Below are 27,802 nucleotides of genomic sequence, written 5' to 3'. Positions count from 1 at the left end.
GGTTAGTTCATCTACTGGCTTATTTCTTTTCTGCCAATCCTTTTCAAGACACATTTCATTACATTTAGAGGCTAAAAAAACATCAAACATGAGGAAAGAGGAATGTATTTCTTCTGATTGCCATTACTGGGTTTTAACAGAGTTGGTTCCTTTCACATAAGGTTATATAGAGATAAAATCTCCATTTTGTAATATTACAGTACAGCTTGCATGGGATCAGAATATCATATGGGCTTTTAGCTACATCTATTCCCATTTCATACATTAAGGAGTAGGACAGACATCAAAGAACTGTACAGTTTCCTTCTTCACACAGGAACAAACTGCCAGGTCTAGCAGATCTATCAAAGTCCCTGTGCCCCAGCACTGATTGCTATAATGTGGACATCAAAATACCAGTTCTGAAAAGTAACTCTGGCTTCTACAAATATCTTTCAAAAACAAGGCAGCTGGATAATGATTTACAGTAATAAGTTAGTTTGCGGCACATTCTTCATGAAAATGAAACTGCTTGACATGGAAGCCATTTCACACACTTCTTTGTTTTTTACCTGTGGATATAACTGCTGCAGTTGCACCAGACAAACTGATTCCATCTTTAAGTGTCTGTGCAGTTCCATTTTCCCCCTCAGGAGATGACTGAGGAGAAAGAGATGTAGGAGTCAGTTGTTCAGGCAAGGTTTTTTTCTGTTAAGAGGAAAAAAAAAAAAACCAGAGTCAAAATATTTAATGTTTTTTAAGGAGTCTGCACAACCTTCCTGCTATCAGTTACCATCTTAATGAATGTGTGTGATTCCTTATTAGAAAAGTACCACACACAGCAGAGAAGGGAAAGTTCAGGAAAGGAAGACCAGAAACTGTCAGTTTGCAGTTACAGCTACTTTAGTAAGGCAGTGGAAGACAAATGACTTAGAAAAGAACCCACCTTTGCCTAAAAAGTGGGAAAAGAAAGAATTTATATACTACTTCATGACTCTTCTAAAAACCTTAGGAAGAGATATTTCGGGGTATTTTCCTGTCCATGCCCTTCCAGCTGGGTTTATCACAGCTCAGGTAAGTTAGCTGGGTTGTGTATGTACTGCCATTAAAACCTAACTCACATCTAGGCATCAGCATTACAATGCACCTGTGTTTTTCCTCAGCTTGTTTCAAAGGGGTTGAAATTCTCAAGTAACCACTTCCAGGAATTTTCAGGTGCTTCATGCAAGATATCAAACCAGCCTGCAGTTACAATCCAGTCATGCTGGCTGCCAACACCCTTTCCTTTCCCAAACCAAACTTCTTTGCAGCTTATCATGCAACAGATAACCAGAGTTCAGAGCACAGCAATTTACAGATTAGTCCATGTGCATTAGTTCTTCTCCACCTGAGGAAAAGAGGATTTTGTTGTAATTTGATTTGGACTGGGTTTAGAAATGTGCACATGGAAGACATATCACAGAATCACAGAATATCCTGAGTTGGAAAGGACCCAAAAGGATCATCGAGTCAACTCCTGGCCCTGCTCAGGACACCCTCAGAGTCACACCTTGTGCCTGAGAGCATCCAAACACTTCTCAAGCTCTGTCAGGCCTGGTGTTGTGCCCACTTCCCTGGGGAGCCTGTTCCAGTGCCCAACCACTCTCTGGGTGAAGAATCTTTTCCTGATATCCAACCTAACCCTCTCCTGACACAGCTTCAGGCCATTCCCTTGTGTCCTGTCACTGTCACCACAGAGGAGATCGGTGATGTGTTTTGACATGCTATAAAAATACATCGAAATATAAGAAATAATAAACTGGAGTTTACCACTTTTCCCTTCACCACTTATTCCTGCATGAGAACAGATTACTTTTTGACTCTCTTACCTAGCAAAAATTAGGAATGTAAGAGATCACCCAAGGTCTTGACACTGCTGAATGCAGCAGAGACTTTGGCAATGTGGTAAGGATTTACCATTAAAACTGATATATATTGAAGTAAAACTGCAGCTAAGGAAGGCTAAGCCCTCCTCCATTTAGCAGTATTCATTCTCTACACTGGTAGAAGCACCCTATTTTTCAAGTAATGTATTGAAAGCCATGTAGAAAGCAATCAGAATATACACCTTCCTAAAAGAAGCAGTGTTTAACTTCTTCACAACATTTAGAAACAAACTTTCTTCTGAAATCCAGGGCACTTTAAAAAAATTCTGTGCCACTTACATTCCAGAGAAGACAGGTTTGGCTGGGGAAAGTACTTGACAATGTGGCACTGGGTGGAATCACCATGAACATAAGGAATAGACTGCCAAGGCTTGGCACTGCCTGGTGAATGAGGTAGCACAGAACCAAGCAGTGATGTACTTGTCAGGAACTGAGCATTTATCTTAACACTGGGTGACAGAAAGGTCTCCATCCTTAATACTGAGAAAGAAAATGCACTTGGGAAGACTGAGGTTTTGATCTGAAGTGCAATATTCCTCAAGGCCCCCTCTAGCAGGGGTTCTTGCAGTGGGGCAGTTTTCTTTTACCATGCTAAAAAAATACCCATTTTTTGTATTGATATTGGTCAAATTGAGGGAAAAGATGAGGGAAATGGGGGAAAATACAGGAATGAAAACAAAATACAAACACTAAACTAAGAGGAACCATCCACTCTCCACACCAATGCACACATGGTGAGACTAGCTGGCTGTTTCCTACCTTCTCCCTCTGAAGGGAATATAGCACATTATGCTTGCTCAGCTGAGGCTCTCATTTTGCAGCCCCCCATGATGGGCAGTGTTGTTTCATGAGACAGGCCACAATCCCAGCAGGGCTGGGCACACTGGCTTTGTGTGGCTGGCCCCTGGCAGCTGGGAGGGCACCAGCTCTGTCTGCCGGTAGAGAGCAGGGCTCACAGCTCATACCACCAGGACAACACCCTCTTGCTCAAAACCTCTTTTGTGTGGAGTTGAATTTAGGGCTGGTAGCCACACTCAGACCAAGAGGTTTTCTCAAGAAATTCTGAAAGGAATTCTTTGCATTGTTATGCAAAGTGCACTTTTAAAATATAATAAAAAAAGAGATGTACAGAGGTTCCTTCTTTATTATGGAAGAGTAAAAACATACAGTACAAGCTGTGAGAAACAAATGAAAAACAAAATCCAACATGCATCTCATACTTACAGAGCTTAGAAAAAACTTAAATAAAGGAGGAAAATGATGCAACAGCTCAACATTTCTAGCTGTATAATAAAAGTTAGTATCTGCAAAATGATAAATACTGCAACATAACAAACCTAAAAGGGCAAAGAAATTCAAACAACTCTGCAGAGAGACAGGCATATACCCATGTCCCTAAAAACACCAAACAGCCAGCTCACACTTGAAGCACAACCATTTAGTGCAACATCTGGAGAGGGATTTTTTTTTTTGCATCAGTGTGGGGGGGGATGGGTGGATGGAAGAAAAAAAACCACTTTCAAGCCTCTAGGCACACACCACTTGCATATTTGCATACATTCTGTGAGGTGTACAGGCTGTATGGCTGCACTTCATGTCAGACACACCCTGTCTGCAGAACTCCCACAAAGCCCCATTTCCTCTCTTTACCCTTATGCTAACAGGTGTAACAGTCCAAAGAAAAGTTTGCACATATGTCTAACATCTTGGCAATTTAACCACTTACCAAAGCAATAACAGCCTTCTGTGAGTTCTCAAAAGGAGCTAATTTTTCAAGTTTTTAATGCTAAAGTTAACAAAGTAAAAATCTCAAGTTAGATGTATCAAACCTAGATTTTGCAAAACCTCTCTGTTGCCTGGTCCCACAAATGAAATCAGGAGTGCATAGAGGTACCTCAGACTTGCTGCCTCAGCACAGGGTATGTCAGCACTAACACCCATTCCCCAAACAGTACCTGCAAGCACTCCACACAAACCAGGTGTCAAATGCTCCAAGCAGACACTTTCAGGGCAGGGCCTCTTCTAAAGGCAAGGTGCCTCCATCTACTGCTTCAAAACATAGACAAAGCCTCTCCATTTCTTTTTAATGAGAGCTAAAGGACAAAATCCTTACATGCAAGTGCACATCCTGCAACACCTCAGTAAGACCTTAAGGTATGACAGTCCTGTGTTCAATGGTGTCCTTTAAAGCCCTGTCCAGACTTACAAAGAGCACCCCACCCACCAGCTAAGCCTGGATAGGAGCTCCTTTCTCCTCTTTAATCCCTGTCACTGTGCATTTTTATACACCAAATAAGAAACAAAACTGGAGACCAATTCCATCAGTTTGGATGTCTGACTGCAAGGGGCAGGCAGCAGAGAAGAGTGCTCAGCTTTCAATTTATGGTCCCCAAAATATTTTTTTATCTTGTGATCATCATTTCAATGAAGTGCTGCTTCCAGTTTCATACTAGAGCTTCCAGCTATGCTCTAGTAATGTTACTTCACTAGCACTTCACACAGATCAGCACAGTCACTGGAAAGGAGAATCCCCCCCTTGCCATTATTCCACCTCTTCCCAAGCATCATTAGGAACAGATCCCACAGCCCACAGTGTTATAAACTGGAGGAGAAAAGCCCCAAGACTTCTACTCTTAAGATTCTTGTTTGGAGGAAAGGGGAATGAACACAAAAAAACCCCAAAAAAAACCACCAGGAAAAAGCACTGCCCCCCACCTCCTCACTAGTGCTAATGCAAAGCAGGAAGGAGCACAAGGAGAGACTCAAACTGCCTGAGGAAAGACATTGCAGGATTGCTACTCTTCTTGGACAGCCTGCTGTGCCTGAGCAAGCCTCAGAAAATAGACTGCACTTCCATGGCAATTCAAATTGCCCTAAGTCTGCCCTGCTGTGATCCTATTCTTCCTTGCAACAGCTGTAGCATTTGTGCTTTTTTTGGGCTGGAGCAGACAAAGAAGGAAGTAGGAGGGATGGATGCTGTGCTAGCTGTCTACCAGCTGAGCTCCCTGAACTGGCTCACTCGGAGATTGTTAATCTGCCAGTGTTGCTGGCAGTGGCAGTGGGGTGAGGGGACAGCAGTTCCAGTGTGCACCTGAGCAGAGAGCTGCAGTGTGTGCCTGAGCAGAGAGCTGCAGTGTGTGTGCCTGAGCAGAGCTGCAGTGTGTGCCAGAGCAGAGCTGTGTGCCTGAGCAGAGAGCTCCAGTGTGTGCCTGAGCAGAGAGCTGCAGTGTGTGCCTGAGCAGAGAGCACCAGTGTGTGCCTGAGCAGAGCTGTGTGCCTGAGCAGAGCTGCAGTGTGTGCCTGAGCAGAGAGCACCAGTGTGTGCCTGAGCAGAGCTGTGTGCCTGAGCAGAGCTGCAGTGTGTGCCTGAGCAGAGAGCTCCAGTGTGTGCCTGAGCAGAGCTGCAGTGTGTGCCTGAGCAGAACTGCAGTGTGTGCCTGAGCAGAGCTGCAGTGTGTGCCTGAGCAGAGCTCCAGTGTGTGCCTGAGCAGAGCTCCAGCAGAGCTGAAGCTGGAGGCAGCTGCCAACCCTGCAGGTCTGACTCAGCTGGGCAGGGAGAAAGGCATCATGCCTTTCAGACCAGGGCAGAATTAGGCCCACATCTGGAGAAAAAGAAGCTTCCTGCTTCATGCTAGTAGAAGCTCCAGGATTAGGGAGTATCCACAAGGTACATTTGGCAAATCCAGCTGTATGCTTAAAAAGCTTAAATTACACAATAAAGTCCCCACTGTTTTTAATTCTGTATTTCTAAACCTGAAAAAAAAAACCCCAAAAAATGCAAGCTATATATATGGTTCAGTAACAAACTAACCCAAACTAAAAAGCTTAAATGCTTCCCTGTTTCTCTACTTCAGAATAGCATTTTTCAACACCGATTACTCACCCATAAATACAACAGTAATCTTGTTTGGGAATAAAATAATCCACAGGATTTTATACTAAAATATTCCAGAAGAGCTATTCTAAACTTTTTCTTGCAATCAGTTGCTGAAAATAGTAAAGCCCTGAAGGCTGAAGAGAAGATAGAAAATTAAGTGATAATAATAAAAAAATCTCACTGCAAAATTCTGCAATATAAAATAAAGTAGTAGATAAGGACTAACCTTTTTTCCAGGTTTTAAACTTTTTTTCCTTGTTTTAAGATTTTCAGTATGAGAGGTGCTTTTTGTCAGGGGGATATTTTTAGGAGACCTGCCCTTCTTGGGAACTGCAGACTGTCCAGGGGGTTTGCCCCGACCTGGTTTCCTGCCCCGCTGCGCTGGAACTGGAGCAGATTTCTGTGGAGACTGCATTGAACGCCGGGTCACTTTGGAAGGGGAAGATTGGATTTTTGCACTGCTCTTTGTAATGGAAACTGAGGAAAAACAAAAACAAAAGGGAAGGGGGGGAAAACCTCAAAATGAACAATGGAAAGCAACTTTTCTAACAAAGGCTTAAAAAAATAAAAGTGTACTACACAATTTACATTGTAAAATGAATATACTTTTTACTTTGAACTTAAGTAGTTGGCATGAAACTACAGAACTTCATTGACGCCAAAGACAGAACTCTTTGTACCCATTCTTTTACAGGGACTTTCCTAAGAGAAAAACATTCAGATAAAAATTGGGAAAAAACCCCAAGAATTAATCCACTCACCTTATAAATGCTTCCCATAATTTAATTACAGTATTTATAAAGTGCCATTCATCAAGAAGGCCTTCAAAAATACTTCACAAATTATACAGCTTACAATACATCCCTTTTCCACTAAGAGCAGCTTCCACAACTACAAGACATGCAAACTAATTCTAGGGAGCTACAAAACAACTTTGAGCAGCAAAGAAAATCATCCCAGTGACAAGAAGAAACTGATGACAGGCAAAATGTCTTTAATGAGTATTTGTCTGAGATGCTGGTTTAGGAAGTTAAGCTCACATAAACATACACAGATTTTTCTGCCTGGTGCCATTTTGAAGACAGAATTCCAAAACTCAAACATAAAGTATCATTTTTCTTCATTCTTAACACTGAAGTGGTTTTCTCCCATGAGATGGGTTAATCTCTCCAATTCAATATGGGATCCCAACAGATATCCACTTGGGTATGTTCCAATATGCAGATGCTGTGATAGCATTATAATCTTGTGTGACACTCTAAGATGTAACCAGATTTCATTACATTAAAACTTCCTAGTGAACAGGTCTTTTCCACCCAACTCACTCTCCTCTCAAATAATGATGGTTTTATTTTAACAATTCCCTTCCCAAAGGACAGATTAGAGCACCAAAAGGATGCCAAACAGAACATGAGGATATACCCTCAATGAACCTGCTACAGCAGCACCTGTGGCCAACAAAAAGCAAATATTAAGCCCCTGTGGCTGACAAATACTCCATTCTGTTGGCCCAACTAATGGCAGGCAAGGCAGATGTAGAAATTGCAGGACAGGTAAGTAGAAGATGAAACAGGGGAATTTTTTGACATCAAACCACCTTTGTTGAGAGGTATGGGAAAGAAACACACAACATATTTGAAGTAATTTGAAACCTTTACACTAAAATCAGACAGCTTTCTAGTGTCAGACTGCCCCTATCACAGCCTTTTGCATCTTGCTGATCATGAAATTCATGTGATTCACCCAGCCTTAAAAACCATAAACTTAATGTGACATAAGTTAGAGAAGTATTGCAAGTTAGAGTTAAAGCAGACTTTGACTGTGTAGGCTATCAGTACCTGACTCAAAGCACTAATTCATACTGGAAATGGAGCATAGGGGGCTGTTAATTCTGGATTTTTGTGAAATTGGAACCTTCTTCCCTGAAAATATTTGTATGTTGAAGCTTTCTGGTAAGCAAGTAAAACAAAAAATAAAACATAAAGATACTTTTGAAATAAGAGATTGAGAAAATAAAATATTTAAAGATTGAGTAACAATTTTAATGTCAAGCTCTATGAATCATATTCAACTTAACATTTCCAGCACCTTGCTTTACAACTGTTCCTTTAACCCTGTATCTTTATTCAGGAGTTAACTGTTATTAAGTATTTGCAATAGAAAATGTCACTATTTTCAAATTCACTAAGATTAAATACACACTGCACACAGATTTCTTATAAAATACAAGTACTACTGACACAGATTTCTAAAGCAGTAGGAGCATTTACATACATTGCTATTTGCTTGATTCAGTTACTAATCTAATATTCCCCAATGGCAGGTTCAGAAGAAATCTCTTCATTATGGCTGGTTGCAATGCTAATACATCAAATGCAGACCTGATATCCTGAGGTATCTGAGAAGGACCACCTTCTGGATGTACAAAGTGACCACTTTCCTTTTATTTATGTATGCCAAAACATCTTTTCATATGCAATGACAAAGTAAGATGAACAGAATTTTAACCAAATGCTGGCACAGCATTACTTTTATGTTCCTGAACTGCTGAATGGCAACTCACGTTAAGCTGTGTGTCTGGAAAGCAAAACAATATCAACTGTATGCTGTACAATGCAATACTACATATTATACTTAGAGCAATATGAATGCAGCTATTTTATTTATTTGGGCCACACAACTATGCATAGAACAAAACAATCATGACCTCGGAAAGAAATGTTGTTTAACAAATTCTTTGTGCTTCTGCCTATGGTGAAATCCAGCAAATGCATTTCTAGTCTCCCACAGCAAAGACACAGCTGTTGTTAAATACACACTACTTTCAAGTCAACAGGTTCTAGGAGCACAGGTATGAGTTTTGGACACTGGGCAATCCCTACTCCCTTCCAGAAGGACATTTACCAGACAAAGAGTAACAATGCAAACAGCTCCAGCCACTTCCTGCTGCCCTCTTGAACCACACACATCAAGCACTACCTTATCTCAGCATCTTCCTACCTGCATATGCCAAAGCACCAAATATGAGCAGCATTAACCATTAAGGGGATGGGGGGAATCAGGTCCCACTTGGTATTTTTCCTTCTGCCTAGGGCTGAAGCTGTTTTTTTTTTTTTTAATAGGCAGGACTGCAACAAAGCCCATGCTGCCTGGGCAGCATCCCAGAGATAGCAGCAAATGAGGAAGCTGCTATTTGCATTTGTTGATTTAAGAGAGGACGGGGGGAGCACAAGGGAGTGGGAGACTGCTAAAGTAATTCCCATATTGTCTGCAGGCTGTACTGACAGTGATCATCAGTCACCTGCTCATACTTCCCTCACCCTGGCCTTCAGAGGCAGACCAAAGGTTACACTGGGTCACAGGATCTGGGGGAAATGAAAAGACATGCAAAATCAAGCAGCCAACCCACTGCATCTGTAGACAGAGTTATCCCCACTAGGCCACATGTTCCAAAAACTAAGACACTTTAATAGTCTCATGAGAACTTGTTAAAATATAACGATGAAGAGAATAGAGAGGAAAAATGCCAAGCTCTGCTTGCAATTACTGCAGTATTTAGCCGGGATATTTACAACCAAAAAAGCACATTTGCCTTTTGAGGATGCTGCTTTGCATCACAAAGGCTCTCTCATTTGCACAAGCAAAATCAAGCATTTGTGTCATGTTGCTCATCTACAGAAATATCCGCCATTCCAGTTTCAGGAATGGGATGCATTGCATGTCTTTCCTTCCCAAATATCTTGTTTAGAGCCAAAACCTCTACAGACACCCTGAATAACTGAAGAACAGAGGTCACACTACACAGATACACTTTACCATAGAAATGTCAGCAACTAAGCAGCACTTCCAGAGTTCACAGAGCTCCAGTGATACTGCCACATTTGTGTGGGCTATGGGTACCTAGCCCTTCATGCAACTCACAGCTTTCATGCTTCCAAATACTTCTCTTTCAAAACATTCTTTCTTTCCTCCCTCAAACGGTTCTGTGAGAATCACAACACCTGGGAACTTTCCATTTAATATAACAGAAACCTCAAATCCTGTATTTTGGAACTCACAACCTGGAGATGCACGGCCACAACTCAGTCCCTCGCTGAAACAAGCAGATCCACTGCAATCAACTGAGCCCATTTGCATGATAAGGACCCAAAAGGTTACACCTCACATAAGGGCCAAATTCTGCTTGCAGAAACAGAAAAATTTCCCACACACAGGTAGAACTGCAAGATTGACCCCAGAATGTTATCATCAAGATCTCTTGCCAGAATAAGTAACATATTTAAGACAACTGTGAAATCTGAACCTACTGAAACCTCCAGTACTTGGGAAGGGGATGGAACAGATGACAGCTCAAAAGCCTGAATTCTCATGCAATTCTAATTAGTAAAATTCCCTCAAATAATCAGCACTGACAGTTTCACTCCATGTTTTTATGGAAAGCAGGGGAAAAAAAAGGTTCAGATTTGTAATATTTAAACATTATAAATCTCCCATTCGGTTAGTGCCACAGAACAGAAACTACAAGACAAGACTTCAAACAACTGATGGGAAATTACACAAAGGAAGGTAGGGGCCCACTGCTGTGCATTCTGTGAACACAGAATTGCCACCTGAGGTGAAGGTGCCAATTAGGCCAGTAAAAAAAGTAGCTCACTTTTTAAATCAGATTTTCTTTCATGAGATAAATTATTCTATTTGTACTGTAGTATTGTTCCTATGCCCTGCTAATATATAAACCCAATGTTTTTCTGAGAATATAAAAGCTTGGTCCTTCTGTCATGTACAGACAAAAAAAAAAGAGGTAAAGAGGTTTAGCAACTTACCCTAAATCCATGTGAGCATTCCACAGGAGAAGTAATGGAAACATATCTGCTGAGTTCTAGCCTGGAGTTTTAACTATAAAACTAACCTTCTTTAATACAGTCAGTTATTATCATGATAGTTTTGACAACTGGCAAAGGAAGTGGAAAAGATTAGCAATTTTTTCAAAACAGCTTACTGCCAAGGATTATAAAAATTTATGTCCTTATGTCTCAATTGAACAACAGAGCCATACAAAAGCATAACTATCTGTAATACATTCCACCTCTTCCTATCTGTGTTTGGATGACTGGTCATGAGGTAGTTGTGAGATACTAATTGATATGTAGCTATGATACAAAATCAGGTATAAGTCAATATTCTGCTATCTAAAAAGCAACATCACACTTGGAAACCTACAACATCCACCTTGGAAAGACATGGACACTACAGCTTGAAACTTTCTTCTTTCTAGATTTTAGTTTCTGTTACCAATATTACAAAAGAAATAAGAAGTCTCTTTGTGAAAATTTTTAGCCTACCTTACACAGGACTGAAAGGCAAAATGGAGACTCCCAAGCAATGTAAGACAGAAACAGATGAAAGAAAAAAAAGCATTCCTCTCCCAGTGACCTCCCCAGGCAGCACTGCAGCACCTGCAGTCCCTCAGTCCTTCACCCCCATGCCCAGTCTGCCACACTTTCAAGAGGCAGGCAAGCCAGCCCCTAGAAGCCACCACTGAAAATATTCAAGATGCATCAAAACCCACTACTAACCAAGATCATACTCATCACTTCCAAAAAAATCAAATTCTATGAGCTAAGATGGGGCAGAGAGTATGTGGGACTTGTGGGGTTACAGGCAAAACAGAAGGAAGACTCCTGGAAGATCTTTTCAGTTAGTCCCCAGAAACCAAGAAGTGTGAAAAGCCAGCTTCTGGTCTCATCCTCCAACAAGCATTGCCATTGCAACCACACTAGCAAAAAAACCTAAACCAGACAAACCCCAACAAAAAAACTCCTATACTTTGTTGATAATTTGGAAGGAAGGAAGACAAGGAAGAGAGCAACAAGGTAACTCAAACTATCAAAACAGCATCAACTTGAGTTACCTGAATGAACTTAGATGTGCTGGTGATGAATCTGTCAATAAGCCCAGCTCTACAAATAAGGTACAAATTTAACAACCTGACTTTTGATCCCATCATTACTGATTCTGCCCTGGTTTTGCCATTATTTTTCCCCAAACAGCATAAACAGGATGAAAGGTGGGCCCAAAATGACAGAATACAATGCAACAAGCTTCCAGGGAAGAAAAAAGAGACACAGAGCAGGGATAGTACAATGCAACAACTTGTTTTGTCTCAGCATGTGATTGACAGCACTGATACTCTGGACATTGCTTATAGCTACTAACACAGATCTGGAAAAAACTCAATCACATCCACTAGTAGGGCACCACAACCATGGCTGTGGCTTGGCACACCTGGGTTAGTAACCCTTTACTGCTTAGTCCCCACAGGAATAGGGTGTTTTATTACTCAAGCTGCAGCTGGGAGGTCTGTACAGTAGTACAACTTTCTGTTTAGACTATACTGAGATACCTGCAGTGTCCATAAGACTCAAACAAGAGAATATAAAAAGTCCACGCAGCAGTCAAAAATACATGTGTTGGAGTACTTCCAATTTACAAGAAAATTACAATTACCTTATAAATAAACATGGTAAGATGACAGGGAATCCAGACTTACAATAAGGTCACATCTCTGGGAAAGGCAAAACCTTTATTCTTTCTTATGTGATTAGTGCCCTGTGGCAGCACTATCCAAGCCTTGCTGCAAGATGTCAAGAAACATTAATACCAAATAAAAAAAGCTTAACATTTGAGAGAATGTGGCAAATCAGGTTTTAGCCTGAAGCACTGAGGAGTTTTTCATGTACAATTCTGAAGACAGCATAAATCTGCTTACTGTGTGTGCCTGACTTAACTACTGTGATCTGCTCATGAAGAGAAGCTGGCTGCACTGACAGGAAAATAAAACCTCCAGCAGTATGAAATTTTACCACTTCACTTTTTTTTTCTTTAATGAAACTTATTTACCATGCTTATCTGATTTTTTAAACATCAGAGTATTTGCACATCTTACTATAGCTCTGTATAAAGTTTCAACACTTCTTTTGTTTCATCTGCAAACAGGGCAAATCCTTAGGTTTGTACTGATGTTGCACATTTGTGCACAACTCAACTGAAAACATACCAGAGCTTATTTTCACATAATTTCATCAACAACAGAGACCATCTCTAGTATCTGGCTCAGTAAAATCTGCACAAAGTAAACACTGAGAAAATGACTGAAAATGAAATAAAACTAAGAAATCATAAAACAGACAAATAAGATATTTTTAAATCTCTGCTTGAATTTGTACTGCTCTTTTGCTGCAAACAGTTTTAGAAGGAGACCTTTAACATCAACATGCTGATTAGCATAATGAAAGAAGATTGCTCTCACTGCCAATAAATGCACTAAATTAGGAAAAAAGCAATGATGGCACATAGAGTGGAAGAGAGGGAGACAGGAGAGTGAAAGAAAGAATATGACTAATGGTAAAACCTACACTGTATCGTGGTTTTGGTTGGTTTTTGAAATTTATTTTATCATCTTCCTTTGGCCTCCCAAATTTTTAGAGCACAGAGAGCAGTTCCAACTTTTTGAGTTCTTTGCATCACCTTTATCCTTCAAAAATCCAGCTTCATAAGGCTGGGGGGATCATGAATATGTAGTAACTGATCCCCTTCCTTCTGTTCACATCTAAATGATAGATAATTCTTAATACTGAAATCAATCTTTGCAGGGGAAACTACTTATTGTGTCCCACATGGCATGTCCCCAGTTGTTCTTTTGTTTTCTCTCTTTCATGAAAAAGGTTTCACTTCTATTATAAATAAAAAGGTGGGCTGCCTAAGTAACTGCCATTTACATGTAATAACTAAACAGTAAAATAAATTTATACAGAAACAGCAAATAGAAATTGTTCTGACAATCTCCAGTCACCTGCTGCTTACTTCAATCATAAGCCTCAACAAGCTACAAAGCAATACATGAATATCAAGAATATTCTTGGGTTTAGTAACAGATTTCTATTATTCAACAGAGTAAAGTAAAAATTACAATCTATTGTGGTTAAATAGAAAAGTACAATACATTTGGCCTAGAAAAAGTGAATAAAAAACCATGCAGAAGATATAAAACTTTAAAATCCTTCTTAAAGTATATCAAAAGCATAAGTTACATGGACCCAAGAGATGACCAAATTTTATAATGAACAAATGCAGAAGGTAACACTAAAACGACAAGACTGAATTTATTTTGCATTCATACTCACTCCAAGGAAGCACACAATATCAGTATATGTCCAAAAATCCCAAATATCAATTAATGAATAATCATGGAAGGAACAGAAAACAGAAAGCACCACTATGTCACTAAATTTCCATATATTGTGCACTTCTGGATCCAGTGGCTCAAAAATGCTGTAAGTGAAAAGGAAACACTACAGAAGAACAAGGGTGATCAGAGGAATAAAACTGACTCCTGAACAACCAAAATCTTCTTGTACAAGTACTGGAAGTACAAGAACTTGTTTCAGTACAAGAAACCAAGGACAACAAATGAAACTACCAGCAAGGAAAAGGAATTTTTTCCTTTTCCACAAAAAATATACTTAGGTAGAGAATATCTTATGCTTTAGGTGCTAAAAAGGATGTTGTAGGTGCTAAAAGTTCAGATGGCTCCAGTATATAACAGAACAGGTTAGATCAAGTTCCTCCCCTTTTATGCTGAGTACCTGAGAAAGCAATCAGCATAAAAGCATTATTCTGGGCTTGGAAGGACCATGGCTGCAGATGGACAGACACGAGGAACACTTGAGCAAACCTGTCTCCTATGTGCTTATGCTTTTCTTCAGACATCTGCTTTCAGCCAGTGCTGGAGGAAACCTTCAAGAGCAGATGGTCCTTCGATGGTCCAGCACAGACCAGTGTCAATCTCTTTCATCAGGTACTTTTCACAACACTGGTTGTGTTTTTTAATCTTCTCTAAAAGACATTTAAATGTCCAAGAGACACAGAGAAAACAATCTACTGCATCCTTAAAATACCAACCTTGAGGCAGCGGGCCAAGCCAACACCCAGCACTGAAGGCAAACCATACATGACCAATTAGTACTATTGGAGACATTTCTAATGACACAAACGACAATGATAGCATAAATATTGAATGGTACATTGCATACCACTGTGCACATATCCTGACATACAGCCAGGTCCACTGAAGTCACACCTTCTGATAAGGACCAAAGACACAACATAAATATTAGGGCCTGAAGGCTATCAACAGCTGGTCCAAAACAACTTTTCACCTAACATCTCTGTATTATCTTTTATCTTACTTCATGAGCTAATACCAATGAGAGGTACAGAAGATACAGTTGCAAAGAGTAAAAATAACACATAATCTGGCCTGAATAAACCACATTCTAGAAGCCTGCTTTTAAACACCTCCCATGGCAGAGGTCCTACGTTCTCTCTGGGCATCCTAAAAGGCAAAGACAGCAGACAGTGAAACACAATCTTCTCTAATTTGCATACTGTCTCCCTTACTGCATTTAATCTCTCTTTCAAAAGGTTAAATGAGACCCCAAAATACATCTCATGGCAAGAAATTGTTGTCCAAGGTATGAATGAAATTTAAAGCATTGTTTTTCTCTTTCATACTAAGACTGCAGGATATTGGCTTTGCATGTTTACTAAAATCTGAGGCATTCTTTTTCAGCCCTCTAAGTAGTGATTTAACACATTTAAGTGCCTTCAGCTTTACAAAAATCAAGGATACTTTTCATATTCACTCTGGAATTCAAGCCACTCTTAAATCAATTATTTTCACTTTTTATTGCAGAAATTCAAGCCAGAAATACTGAGGTAACCAGCAGGAAAAAGGTCCAGACCAAAATAACATTTCAATACTCCAAGGAAATTCCTACAATGTAGTACCTGTAATATTTTCTCCCTTAACAGGAATAATTAATGTTAGTATGATGTAATGAAGAATCCTGACAACATCATCATATTTCTGAATTTAAACAACTTGATTGTACTCTCCTTGAAGCTATTATTTAAATCTTAATAAAGGACTGTCATTGCAGTTCTTTAGTGGCTCCACAGCAATCAAATAACAGTGAAAAAACTAAGGGCAAAAAATATTTCATCTAGATATGTAAATTCAACAAGTGTGTATAACACATACAAACATAAAATAAATAAAAATAACAACACAAAGCAAAATAGAAATAACTATTTATGCTCAGAATGCTGGAAAAATGAATACACAATTTCAATAAAACTGCAGTTAACTTTGGCCTCACTTTTGGAAACAAAAATAAAAACCACTCCAGCCTGCGCCTCTCTGCACTCAGTTTCTATTACATGTCCAAAATTGTCAATTTTAACTACAAGTCTGTAAGAACCCTGCTTCAGATTTTATTAATGCCTTGAGTGTTTTTGTTTCTCATTATAAAGCAATAGTATCCTAACTGGATAGGTATTTCAAGTCTGAATTTTGTTTGGCTTATTACCTGAAGAACTGGATTACATAACCAGGTTTACTCATTCTCAAACAACCTTGAGCTCTATCAAGACTAGTCAGGCAAGAAAAAATTCTGGATGTCTTACCTGAAAATATCACTGGCTTTCCAGTGTGAAATTGGAGTAGACTAAACAATTTAGCAATATTCTTTCCAGAAGATGAAATTGGACTCAGTAATCTAAACTGTCACAAAAATATGTTTTAAACTTCTATGCCACTTATTTACACAGCCCCTCTTGTGTATCGCAGAATGGGCCAGGTTGGAAGGGACCACAGGGGTCACCTGGCCCAGCCTCCCTGCTCAAGCAAGGTCATCCCAGAGCACAGGGCACAGGGCTGTGTCCAGACAGCTCTGGAATATCTCCAGTGAGGGAGACTCCACAACTTCTCTGGGCAATCTGTTCCAGTGCACAGTCACCCCTACAGTAAAGAAATAACTAGCTTAAGTGTAATAACACACCTCATTCATGATCTCCCAAAACAAGGTCAACCTTCTGAAGAAGCTGAGAAAGACACTTTAGAGATTGGGAGCACAGAAACATTAAGACTAAGGTCAGTGTGGTACCTATTAGATGACTTCTGATCCAATGTCCATCATCCTCACCTGCCTTTCCCCTTCTCTCTCACTGCACATCATTTTGGGCAGTACAGCTACACAGAGTTACTCCTCTTCTGAAATCTGCCAGAATGGACTAAACACGATTCCAGTACTATGACCCCTGGCAGCAACTTCAGACAGGTGAGAGCAAGGATGCAGAGATGCCATTAGCTAATTCCAGCTAGATTTTCCACACAGTTCTTGATCTGCTAGCAAAAGACTGAGAAAAATAACAGGGATGAAAAGGCCAGGAAACATTACTAATTCTTGCCTTCTTGCTTCTGTTCCTTTCCTACTTCCACATGAGAGTTCTGTGACACCAATCTATTTGTTCCTTACTCATCTAACACCAGTTATGAAAAGCCTCACTGCGAACAAATCATTCTGATTAATAAAGAAATTAATTAAAATATTATTCCCCTCCTTCAAACCTCTGTTCCTGACATTTTTTTTATGAGATGAGGATAGAAAAGCTCAAACAATTTTACAGAAAAGCCTTACACTACAGAAACCTGACAAGCAGTCCCATAGTAGCAAAGGGACTACACTGAGGGACATCCCTCTTCATGCTATTTCCTTTCTTTCTAAGGTAGAGAGTTATTCATTATAAAGCAGCCATTAGTTAAAGAGACACTATCACCTGATCAACAAACATCCCTAAAGGCAAGAGCATGACAAAGCATTCAGAATAGGCAGCTGCAAGACAGAATTTTGTGAGTATGAAGGAAGAAATATTAAATATATCGTTTAGACCTGCAATCATCAAAGAAGTAAACACTACTTTACTTTACTTAGCATAACAAAAAGTGCTGCAGCAGCCAATATATTAGTATCACTAAACAGGAGCATGTATCTATCAATAATACAAACAGCAAATCTAGTTCAAGATTCTTAATAAGCACATAAAAATTAGAGGTCATCAGAAGCCCTCCTAACAGTATGAAATAAAACATGTTCCCAGAGATGCTACAAACGGGTAAAAACTGTTTCCCAGCAATTTCTATTAGCTTTAAGCTGCATAAAGAAAACAACATTTCATCCTCATCTGCTACTCACAAATCAAATCTTCAGTCTTATCTGCATACAGCCAGCTGGTTTTTAAAATTCTGCTGTAATTGAGGAGAAAAACAATTAAGCAATATTATTAGTCATCTTACCATTGTTCCCTGGTGGTTGTAATGCATCTCCTGTCAAGCTACACCATCCGACTGGGAAAATATCTCGAGAATCACACCTGCACCAATAGTCAAATGCTCCTCTCCAACCATCAAATGTAACAAAAACTTCATCTCCTTTAACATCTCCAATGGTTGCTGGGCAAATCATGTATGGGTTCTTCCTATCTATAGCTTCTAGTTTCATTCCAACTTTAAAGCAGTTTGGCACAGGTTTTGGTGGCTCCTACAAAAATAAACAAGGTAGAATATTTGTATTTCTATGACCTCTTGAAAAAAACCCCAAAACTAAGTAACAGCCCCTTTTTTTCCCCCAACATTCTTACTATTTACAGTCACCACTCTCAGGAAGCTATAGAAACATATTCAAGGAAACTCAGTCGAATTTTAAATTTGCCTTTGCTCTTCTGCACGACAAAAATCTTCATTCTATTCCCCCAAAACACAGCTGGGATAATTAGCAAAATTCTCCATGACAGAAACACTCTGATAAAAGTATTTACATAAGCAATAGGTTGCAAACAATACATTATGTCTGGGCAGCAAGACAGCCAAGACACTAAAATGAAATTATTACATGCTAATAAAGAAGTGGTTTGCAGAGCACGGATATTTCTGGGGACTGATAACTGTCTGGTAAAAGCTTTACCTCTCAATTAATCCATGAAAAATTCATTAGCATTGGACATTATTTATAGGCATCTGTTAACTCACTTGGCCTTAGACCAATTCCAAGTGGACAAAAGAAAAACAAAAATCAAGTGAATGTGACTGGTGTAGGTGTACCTCCACAGCAGGAGGTGTGATCTGACAGAACACAAATTACCACCTCAGCCTCAAGAACCTTATTATCCAAGCCCATCTCAGATGTGCTGCAGGCTAGCACAGAGAAGCATGGCTCATCATGCCTCAGAAAATTTATATTATCTTATCTAAAAATAATTATAATTATATGAAGTTAACAGCAAATGATGTGATTGCAGGCCTAAACCCAACTTTTGGATTTGCTGACGTACTTCTCAGTATCACTCTCAGTATCCAAAAAGAACACACTCACTATGACAACAGGGTTTTATCTCCTCAACAAAAAACTGAGCCAAGCCATTTTAATATTACTGTTATTTTTATATAATTTTCCATATTTCAAAGTAACTTACTCAAGAGTCATGTTTAAAGAACTAAATGGCTTTTTCTGCTATTTTCAACTACTTTCTCACTGCGTTTTAAATGATGAGTGTGTGCCCAATGAAAATGTTTAACAAAACCTTTCCAAGCACTACTGTATTCCAATGGGTCTCATTCCCCATTAATTTTTTTTTACTCCAGTGCACATTCACATGACTACAGTGCTGTTAAGAAATGTGATATGCATTTTATCTAAAATCCATGAGACAAAAAATGAGCAAACACGATTTTTCTAAATAACACACCATACTTTGAAGTCTCAGCTCAGGAAAAGAAATGGCCCTCTCTAAGGACTAGAAGCAGATTCCTTTCTGTCTAGTTCCATAGCATGTCAATCCAGTTCAAAGTAATTTTAAATAATAGTCTTGCCTTCCCTGTCTTTGCTGCAGACAACAGGGTAATATCTTAGCATCCTCATTAAAAAATGTAACCATGGACCAATTGATATGAAGCTGTTTACTAGAAAAGCCTTTCTTCTTACCTTTTTAAAGAATGCTGCAGGTGCCATTTCAGCTCCATTGAGAGTTCTTAAGAGAAACATTGGCCAAGAGGATGCATTCATCTGGAACCCTGAGGACAAACAAAAAACCAAACAGCCCTACTTTCAGTTTGTAAAGCACAATAGGAGAAAAAGTCTGTTTCACTAATGCCTCGTTCCCTCTATTTCAGACTTGGCCAAAACAGAAGCAGCTAAGAAGAAATGAATACGGTCACTGTCACTGCAGAAAGCTGCACAATTCATTTCCATTCGGCGTGACTTGCCTGCAAAACCACTCATCATAACGTCAGGCATTAGAGATTCATTTCTAGGATTCAATGATATGCAAGTCCTAGTACAGGAGACCATTAGGTTGTCCCAGAGTCTCTGATGCAGTGGAACTTCCCTGGCACAAGCTTCCTCTTCAGGTTCTAGCTCATTTATTGAGAAGATACTTTTTTATTTTTGAGAATCTTGTTATTGTTTCACCAAACTGCAGACAAAAAACAGTGCAATTGGTTTTTCTCTCTCTCTCTCATTAAAAGAAATACATAAGTAGCCATAAAAACAAAGCATACCTAAGAGTGAACAAAAAAAACCCCTGTAATAAATCATGTATCATATTGAAAAACATAAACCAGATGGTCTTTCTATTTCATTTTTCTTCATTAACAAGTGAATTAAAATCATAAACAACAATCAAAATTTTTTAGATTAACTACCTTGCTCAAACAGAACAAAGATTTGGCTGAAAACCTTCTTATTCCAGATAATCCTCCCTCACAATCATCCACTTTACAGTTAAAAGATAAAGCAAAGCAAACAAAAAATCTTTTTGCTTTCTTTGCTTTCCAAATGAATGTTTTACAGTAATGAGTAAGATAACAGACATACTGGACATTTTTTTCTGCTTCTTTAGCAGTTAGATGTCTGGAACAGTTCTGCAGAAAAACAGACACAATACAGCAAATCGGAATTTTTTCCACAAAGCAAATAGTACCATAATCTGCCAAGAGCTCATGAGTTCCCTCATAACTGATCTTCAAGAATTGTCCTAAAAATCTGTGACTAGAAAGGTGGACCATATCTGCAATTCTTGATCAGTTAAATAATTCACTTATTTAAAATTAGATTATATGCTGTAGTGGTTCTTGAGCTCATAGCTTTAAGCTATCTTCAGTAGAATAAACAGTTTTCAAGCCAGAACTACCTATTCAACACCTAAATTAATGCAGAGCTCCTATATGATAAATGGTGTCATAATTCAGGGACCACTGAGCTGATTGTCAGGACTGGTTTCATACCAGAGTCTTCATAAAACCTGAACACGTGTGGTTACTGAAACACAACATTCCCAACTCAGTAGCTCAGAAAATATATACAAGCAAGACAGAGGAGTGACAACTAAACAACAGTTTCAATTCACTTCATTTGGCCTTCAAGTTGTCCTGGCAAAACCAGAGAAAATGTTATCTGCAACGTAATTTGCTCAGAAAATTAAACTCTCAACAACAAAAAGCTACGGAAAAGCTATGGAAAACAGAGGCTGGAACAGGAACACTTTGCTGCAATAATCACTTTCTCAAAACCCTTATGTAACATGCATAATTAAAGCCATGTAAAAATCAGGTAGGAGGGACTACTTTAGTTAGTTATTATGATAGGAGTGGAACATTAGTATCCAGAAGGTTCCCTACTACTAAGGAAAAAAAATGCGTTGGTGAAATGTCTAACAGGAGGTAATTATACACCCAATTAGCTCCCAGCTTTACCCAGGAACAGGATGCTGTAAAACTGCCAAAAAGGCTTTTTCAAAAATTTATCTAGGTATGCCTCAATGTTTGATTGCTGGAATTCAGCCTATCTCTGGAAAAATCTAGGGCAGGAGGGCCAAAATAGTGGCACTCACATTCTTTTCTGAATAATCAGCAATTGTTCAGAGGGCAGGTAAACTTTCATGCTTGAACACAGGGAAACAGCTGCTTGTTAGGAACTGCACTGCAGGCAGCCTGACCACATCAGAGTAAGAAGCTGTATCCGAGGAGAAGGCATCAACCTTGCTACTGATGGCCATGGAAAGGTTCTCCTCTTAACCAATCAACTGCCCCCATCACACATAACCAGCATTGTTCCATTCATCACTCTGGCTTAGAAACACATTTTAGAAACTACTGTGTTCCTGAAGCTGTGTTTTTTAACACTGTACATGTTTGCAGCTGAAGGAACCACCATACTCTTCCATTTTTTATTCTGGTATCACTTCATTCTTTCTAGAAGGTTATATCAAGAACTTCAGAGAGGTTAAACTGAGAAATTTCTTAGAAAAAAAGAAAAAACCCCCATTTTTCCCTGATGTCAGAAATTTCTAGTGTCTTCAACCAAAACCTCTAAATATTCATTGAAAGAAAGGGAAACAAAAGCCCTTCTGGCACAAATGGTATCTATCATAGACAATATTTTTCTAGACTGGCAGTGGTTGCATTAATTTTCTTGTGCTCCTGAAGGACCACAATGGCACAAAAATCTGCCCTTATAATCTATGTGAAGTGTCTTAATGGCTATGTCAACTGTTCCTGTGTCTGTCTCTCCACAAGCAAATCAAGATTCATATTGTAGTGAAATTATACTTTTCATCTTTCAAACAGAAAAACTGGAAGTTGCTTCCAAAGCAGGATGACAAGCTTTTTGAGAGGCTACTGAGAGAAAGCATACCCATCCTCACTAAATCTCCAATAAGAATTCTCTAAGAATTACTGAAGGCACCAAACCAGAAGCAGGTTCATAAGCACAAGATGGAAAAGTAGCAGCAACCAATTTCTGTATACAGGTAGTTTTTTATTTTACACTTTATTACTTTTATTATTTCTTGCACCTTCTAAAAGTCACAGAATATAGTAAGATAAAAGGGGAGAGAGTGTTCATGTACATTTTGGTCCTTATTCTTCCTCTTTTTTTAAAAGCAAAACTATTTGCAGATCATAGTGAAATCTTTAAATATTTCCATACATAGAAATTTAAGCTATTGACAAATATGGTATAAGAATGTAGATCTAAACATACAAGTTAATCACAGCAAAGAAAGGCAATGTCACATTTTTACTACCTCTAGCAGTTTAGTTAAGGTTACCTCTGACCATTCACCAGGTAAAAAGGAATTGCTTTGTAGAATTCCCAATTTAATAAACTTCCTCAGTAAGTCTAAACCCAAGCACTATTTCTCAGTTTGGGGAAATACAATGTTGTCACTCATATTGCTCATGGAAGGCAAAAGGAGTTCTGCATAATATTTCTAAACCTAAGAAAGCTATGCTTTGTTCACAAGCATTTGCTGTGCTCACAAACCAGCCATGACACACTGATCTGACATTCCTGAACATATATTGATCTGAGGCAATAAGAATTTCAGGCAGTCCAAGCCTGCAGTTTGCTAGAGCTCTGGAGTGCTGCTTTTACTACCTCAGAGTAAAAATTCAGAGCAGAATGCTGCAATTCTGCACTAACCCACCTTATGCTGCCTGTCCTAGAACACATATCAATTTGCTTGGTGCTCAAAAAAACATTCTGACTGCCCTGCAGGGGTGTGCTTTCAGCAGCCCTGCCAAAGCTTCCCAGGCCTGCAGTAGCCAGTGCCCTCTTGTGAGCTGCTTGGATGCACTGATGAAGAGTAAAGGGCCAGTTTGGCTTTCTCCAGTTCTTTCCAAGGGCACCCAAAAGGAGCATGCATGGTATCATGCAACAAAACACTGTATACACACACACAAGGCAGGCGGTGTGTGAGGGAACATTTACAGAATGGGCACATTTAATATTAAGGGCCTATTAAGAAAAACCAACAACAAACAAAATTGCTCATTTTTATGTCAGAAAAACGAAAAAATAAGAAAAAGCCACAATTCACTTCACCAGAATTAGTCTACTTACCTCTTTTTCAATTAAATAATGGTTTGGTGAGCTGTTCATACCATTGAATTTGCCAAGACGAAAGGGTAAATTTGACTTTCTGAAAGAAATACTCCATACACATTTGTTCAGCAGCTTTGTTACTTACCAAGTGGAGGCTGGAGCATGCCCCCTTTCTTTTCACAGGTCCCAATGGGCTGTATGTCTGAGGAATCCACGAGCCTCCAGAAATCATTTTTGTTGTCACTCCCATCGAGGCGCAGCCTTAGCCTGGCACCAGTGATCCCAATGACCGTGGCGATACAAACTGAGGTGACGTTGCGAGGATCGCGCGCTTCCAGCTTCATGCCGACTTTGAAATCGTTCGTAGGTGGAATTCTAGACTACAATAAAAGGTAAAGGACTTTTTCTTGTAGTTGTTAATACTGCTGAATTTACCAGCCAGATCAATAGGTAGCTTTATTTCCCCCAAACTTAGCATAAAAATGATAAATATGAAGAAGTTTTTAAACTTTTGAGTGTCTAGCAGCAAGTCAGAAAAGGCAGCTGGATAACCTACCAACTGCATAAGCATGATTGATTTCTAAAAATATAAGGATGCTAAGTAGGGTAACAAGGGAATTTTTATAAAAGATATGAACACAAGAGCGAAATGAATGGAATACAAAGACATTAGGAAACATGACATTCAACTCAAAAAAGCCCAAAAAGCCAAAACACAAACCAACAGACACATGCAAAAGAAAATCCCAACCACAAGGTTTATTAACTTCCAATTCAAAAGAAATAATTACCCTCATTTTCATACTTCGTAAATCTAAACAAAATTTGGACCCTTCTGTATAAAAAAAAAGCTTACATTACAAAGAAATCAGACAGAAAAAGGAGTTAGTGTTAATATTTTTAAGAAAGAAAACAGTCCTAAAGATGCATAAAACTTCCGTGCTAAGACAAAAACTGTAGCTTGTGCTTATTTGCAGAGAACTGAATACAATCACAAACATACAATGCAATGCCAATTTAATTAGCACAGGGAAAAGAAATGTGACAAATGCAATTTGGTTGTTAAGAAGAACTTTTTGTCACATGCTAAAGATGAACAAAAGAGGATATTTTTTACTCATGCATCAACACACTACAGGCAGAGATTGACTGGACTGCAGTCTGATTACTTGCCTTCTGTCATATTGCAGGCAAATGACATGTAATGATGTTTAAAACTTTGTATGAACACTAACTGGGATGGAATGACTCTCACTATTCTCTTTACTTGTCTCCTCATCTCCAGCCTAAATTTTATTGATGGAATTTTTGGCCAACATTATAATTTAACTTATTTTTGCACTTTAGTAAATAAAACCAAAAGCTACAACTGATCCTTTTTCAGTACCTTTTCAACAATGTAAATAAGTAAAGCACTGAAATTTCTCTTAGGAGATGATGACTATTCTCTATCACCCTGGAAACTCTTTTCTGCAACTCTTCAGTACAAAGCTGTTTACTGTAAGCAGGCTTGCCCACGACATTTAAACTCAGTATCTACCCTATCCAGACTAACACAGTCTGAGTTCTAATACAGGAGGCATGTTAAATACCCAAAACCATGGGCACTCACACTCCCAGGACTCCTCTGTCCCCTTGTGCCTGCCTGACCAGGCCACGTGGGGATCCCACAGCAGGCAGACAAAGTGCACTTGCCTGTCTGTGGGCACAGGAAAAGACAGGAGAAATCTGCTCCTGCAACAAGTGTTAGCGATATTTTTTCTCCACCACATTTAAATAAATTTAAAATAAATCTTGCCTAAAATACATCTTGCTGTACTTGCTATATTGTGCAGGTGCACTATTTCTAACACACCCTAGAGCAACAGCAGGAGCCCTGGAGGAGCCTGAGCCCAAAAGCCAAAGAGGTGAGCAGAATTCAGTGAGCATCTGCCAGCGCTGAACTCAGACAGCAGGCTGGCTGCAAGGGGAGCCCGAGCACATTAAATTTAAAGGGCAATTCAATTTCAGGATATGGCCTGGCAAGCTGTTATTTTGTACAAGCAGGAAAAGCAACAGACATTGAGAAAGTGGGGAGTTTGTTTCTTTGTTTGTGGAAAAGGTGAGCTTGTTGAAATACCAACAACTCAAGACAACAACTCATTCTACTAAAAAGGTAAGTCCTCCATGCTAGCTTGTCTTTAAATAAAATTACAAAACCTGACTCAGTAAGACCTTTCCTTTAAGTTCTGCTCAAACCACAAGGGATTGAGCTTTTACAATGAAAATTTTCAACTGCTTGGGAAAAAGTTTTAGGGCAAGAAAAAGGAATATGAAGTGCATTGAAATTTTAAGTAGTTACTAAAAACAACTTAAAGCAACAGATAAAATACCTCCTAAATTAAGATAAATACTTCAATCAATTTCCATTATCTGTCTGTGTCTTAATTTATGGTAGAGGCTTTAATTTATTGTTCCCCAGGTAATTTTTAATTACTACAAAAGTTAAACTTTTAAAATTCCCACAGGTCACAAATTTTGGATGTAACTGTCAAATTAATTTTCTCACTGCACTTTATTTTCTGGCTAGCCACAGCAGTGTATTTCTTTGCATTACACAGAGTAAGAATGACATGCACAATTCATGTGTAACCCAATAAAAGTCAAATTAGTCATAGGGAAAGCACAAGCACTTTAGGTTCTAAAATCTGCAAACATTATGTAGTGAGAGGATCTAGCTCTGACCTATCACCACTGCATGTCACTTTCTACCTAAAGATCGACTCTTAGAAAAAATGAAAATCTGCATACGCAAATTGTTTTGAAATTTGCTGTGCACATAAATTAAAGCTCTTCTTTTCAACTCACACAGTAGTTAAGCAATCCAGGTCGCATGGATTTGTCTCTGTCAATGCATGTCACCTAAGCACCTCTATTCAAGGCATTGGTTGCTCAGTTCAGACTTCTTGAGCATTACTAGGGGAGAGGAAGATGTAAGAAAGGCACATGGAAAGGCTTTTGAGCTGCTTTCTGCAGTAGTTACACTTCTTGGGAGCACAGACTCTGGTCATGGTGGTTTATGGTCTGTGAGTGTGGCATTAACTTCAGAAAGATCCAGGGACAACACACCACCCTCTGCCTCTACCCAGGAGGAGTCTGAGGTATCTGCCTTGTGAGAAACACATACTGTGAAATTAATTTCTGCAGCTCCACTCAGAGCTATGGATGGCAGTGTTTTTAGCCACCTCTCACTGAAAGCAGCATGAGAGGGGCTCTTTGCCCTTCATCCTCATCTGCAAAGAGCAAGCTGAGATTCAAGATCTAGCATGAGGAAATGCTACCACCTGTGTTTCTCTCTTCTAATTCTCCATTCCTGCAACTGCTTCAGACTCACTGAGTGATGGTTCCTCTCCTTCTCAGACATCCAATTCGTGCTGCTTTTTATTTGGGTCCCCACTGGAGGCCAGTATCACTTACAGTACAATCAGACCACCAACAGACCCTAGAAAACAATTTCAGAACATGCCCAAGCCACTCAACTAGACATGCACTGCCTGTCACACCTATTACACTTCTATGAACCTGAACAATCCAATTCCTTAGCAACTATCTTCCTAACACAGCGAGGGCACACAGACCAAAATGAATCCTATTTAACTTTACACAGACAAGATACACCTCAGCTTGGGAAAACAGACAGAAGAATGCCTAAAGAGATCAACTCAGTCTCCAGAGGGCTGAACAACTGGAGGTCACTAGCTTGCACAAGATGATAGATTTAAATTGCATCTACAAAAACACATACTAAACCATCAGGAGGGGGAATCAAACTTGTAGGGTATAGAGTAATACAAAATAGTACATTAAACACCCTTCATCATAAATCCAGTATTTTCTTTGTATTCCCATATATTCCACTTGTTTGTTTGTTTTTTAATTTTAGTATCTGTTACCCCTAAGTAGAAAGCACTCTGTTCAGAAAGAGACAAAATTAAACATATTAGAGACCCAGGAAAAAAAGTGGTGACTCAACTCTACTACACACGAATCTTATAGCTAGACAGAATTGAAAGAAGTTTCAAAAATGGGGCAAAGACTCCTCTGACAATCAACCAATTTTTTAATTCTCAATAAAACCATGGTAGCACTAAGATTATTGAAAAAAGTAGAAAACATTTTTAAACACTGACAAGGCTATCTGTTTTCATTAGCTAGTCTTTTTTTTTTTAAAGGAAAACAGAGTTCAAAGAAACAATTTTAAT

General features: G+C 39.1%; 1 protein-coding gene across 5 annotated transcripts in view; it reads right to left on the bottom strand.

The window, feature by feature from the left end:
• The window catches only part of SCML2 (Scm polycomb group protein like 2), a 72,276-nt gene that overhangs the window by 18,032 nt on the left and 26,442 nt on the right, over nt 1–27,802 (bottom strand). For 4 of the 5 annotated variants that reach the window (XM_074534655.1, XM_074534656.1, XM_074534657.1 and 1 more), the window contains 5 exons: nt 23,707–23,941; nt 19,662–19,750; nt 17,978–18,221; nt 6,008–6,258; nt 552–687 (listed from right to left, as the gene is read on the bottom strand). In XM_074534655.1, coding sequence (XP_074390756.1) covers nt 552–687; nt 6,008–6,258; nt 17,978–18,221; nt 19,662–19,750; nt 23,707–23,941 — 955 coding nt within the window. The remainder of the gene's footprint in view (nt 1–551; nt 688–6,007; nt 6,259–17,977; nt 18,222–19,661; nt 19,751–23,706; nt 23,942–27,802) is intronic. The other variant, XM_014265207.3, reaches the window with a different exon arrangement.

The sequence above is a fragment of the Zonotrichia albicollis genome, chromosome 2 (genome assembly GCF_047830755.1).
Source record: "Zonotrichia albicollis isolate bZonAlb1 chromosome 2, bZonAlb1.hap1, whole genome shotgun sequence".
In the NCBI taxonomy this organism is placed as follows: domain Eukaryota; kingdom Metazoa; phylum Chordata; class Aves; order Passeriformes; family Passerellidae; genus Zonotrichia; species Zonotrichia albicollis.
Note: the sequence above shows the minus strand (reverse complement) of the source record. Positions and strands in the feature narration are given on the sequence as shown.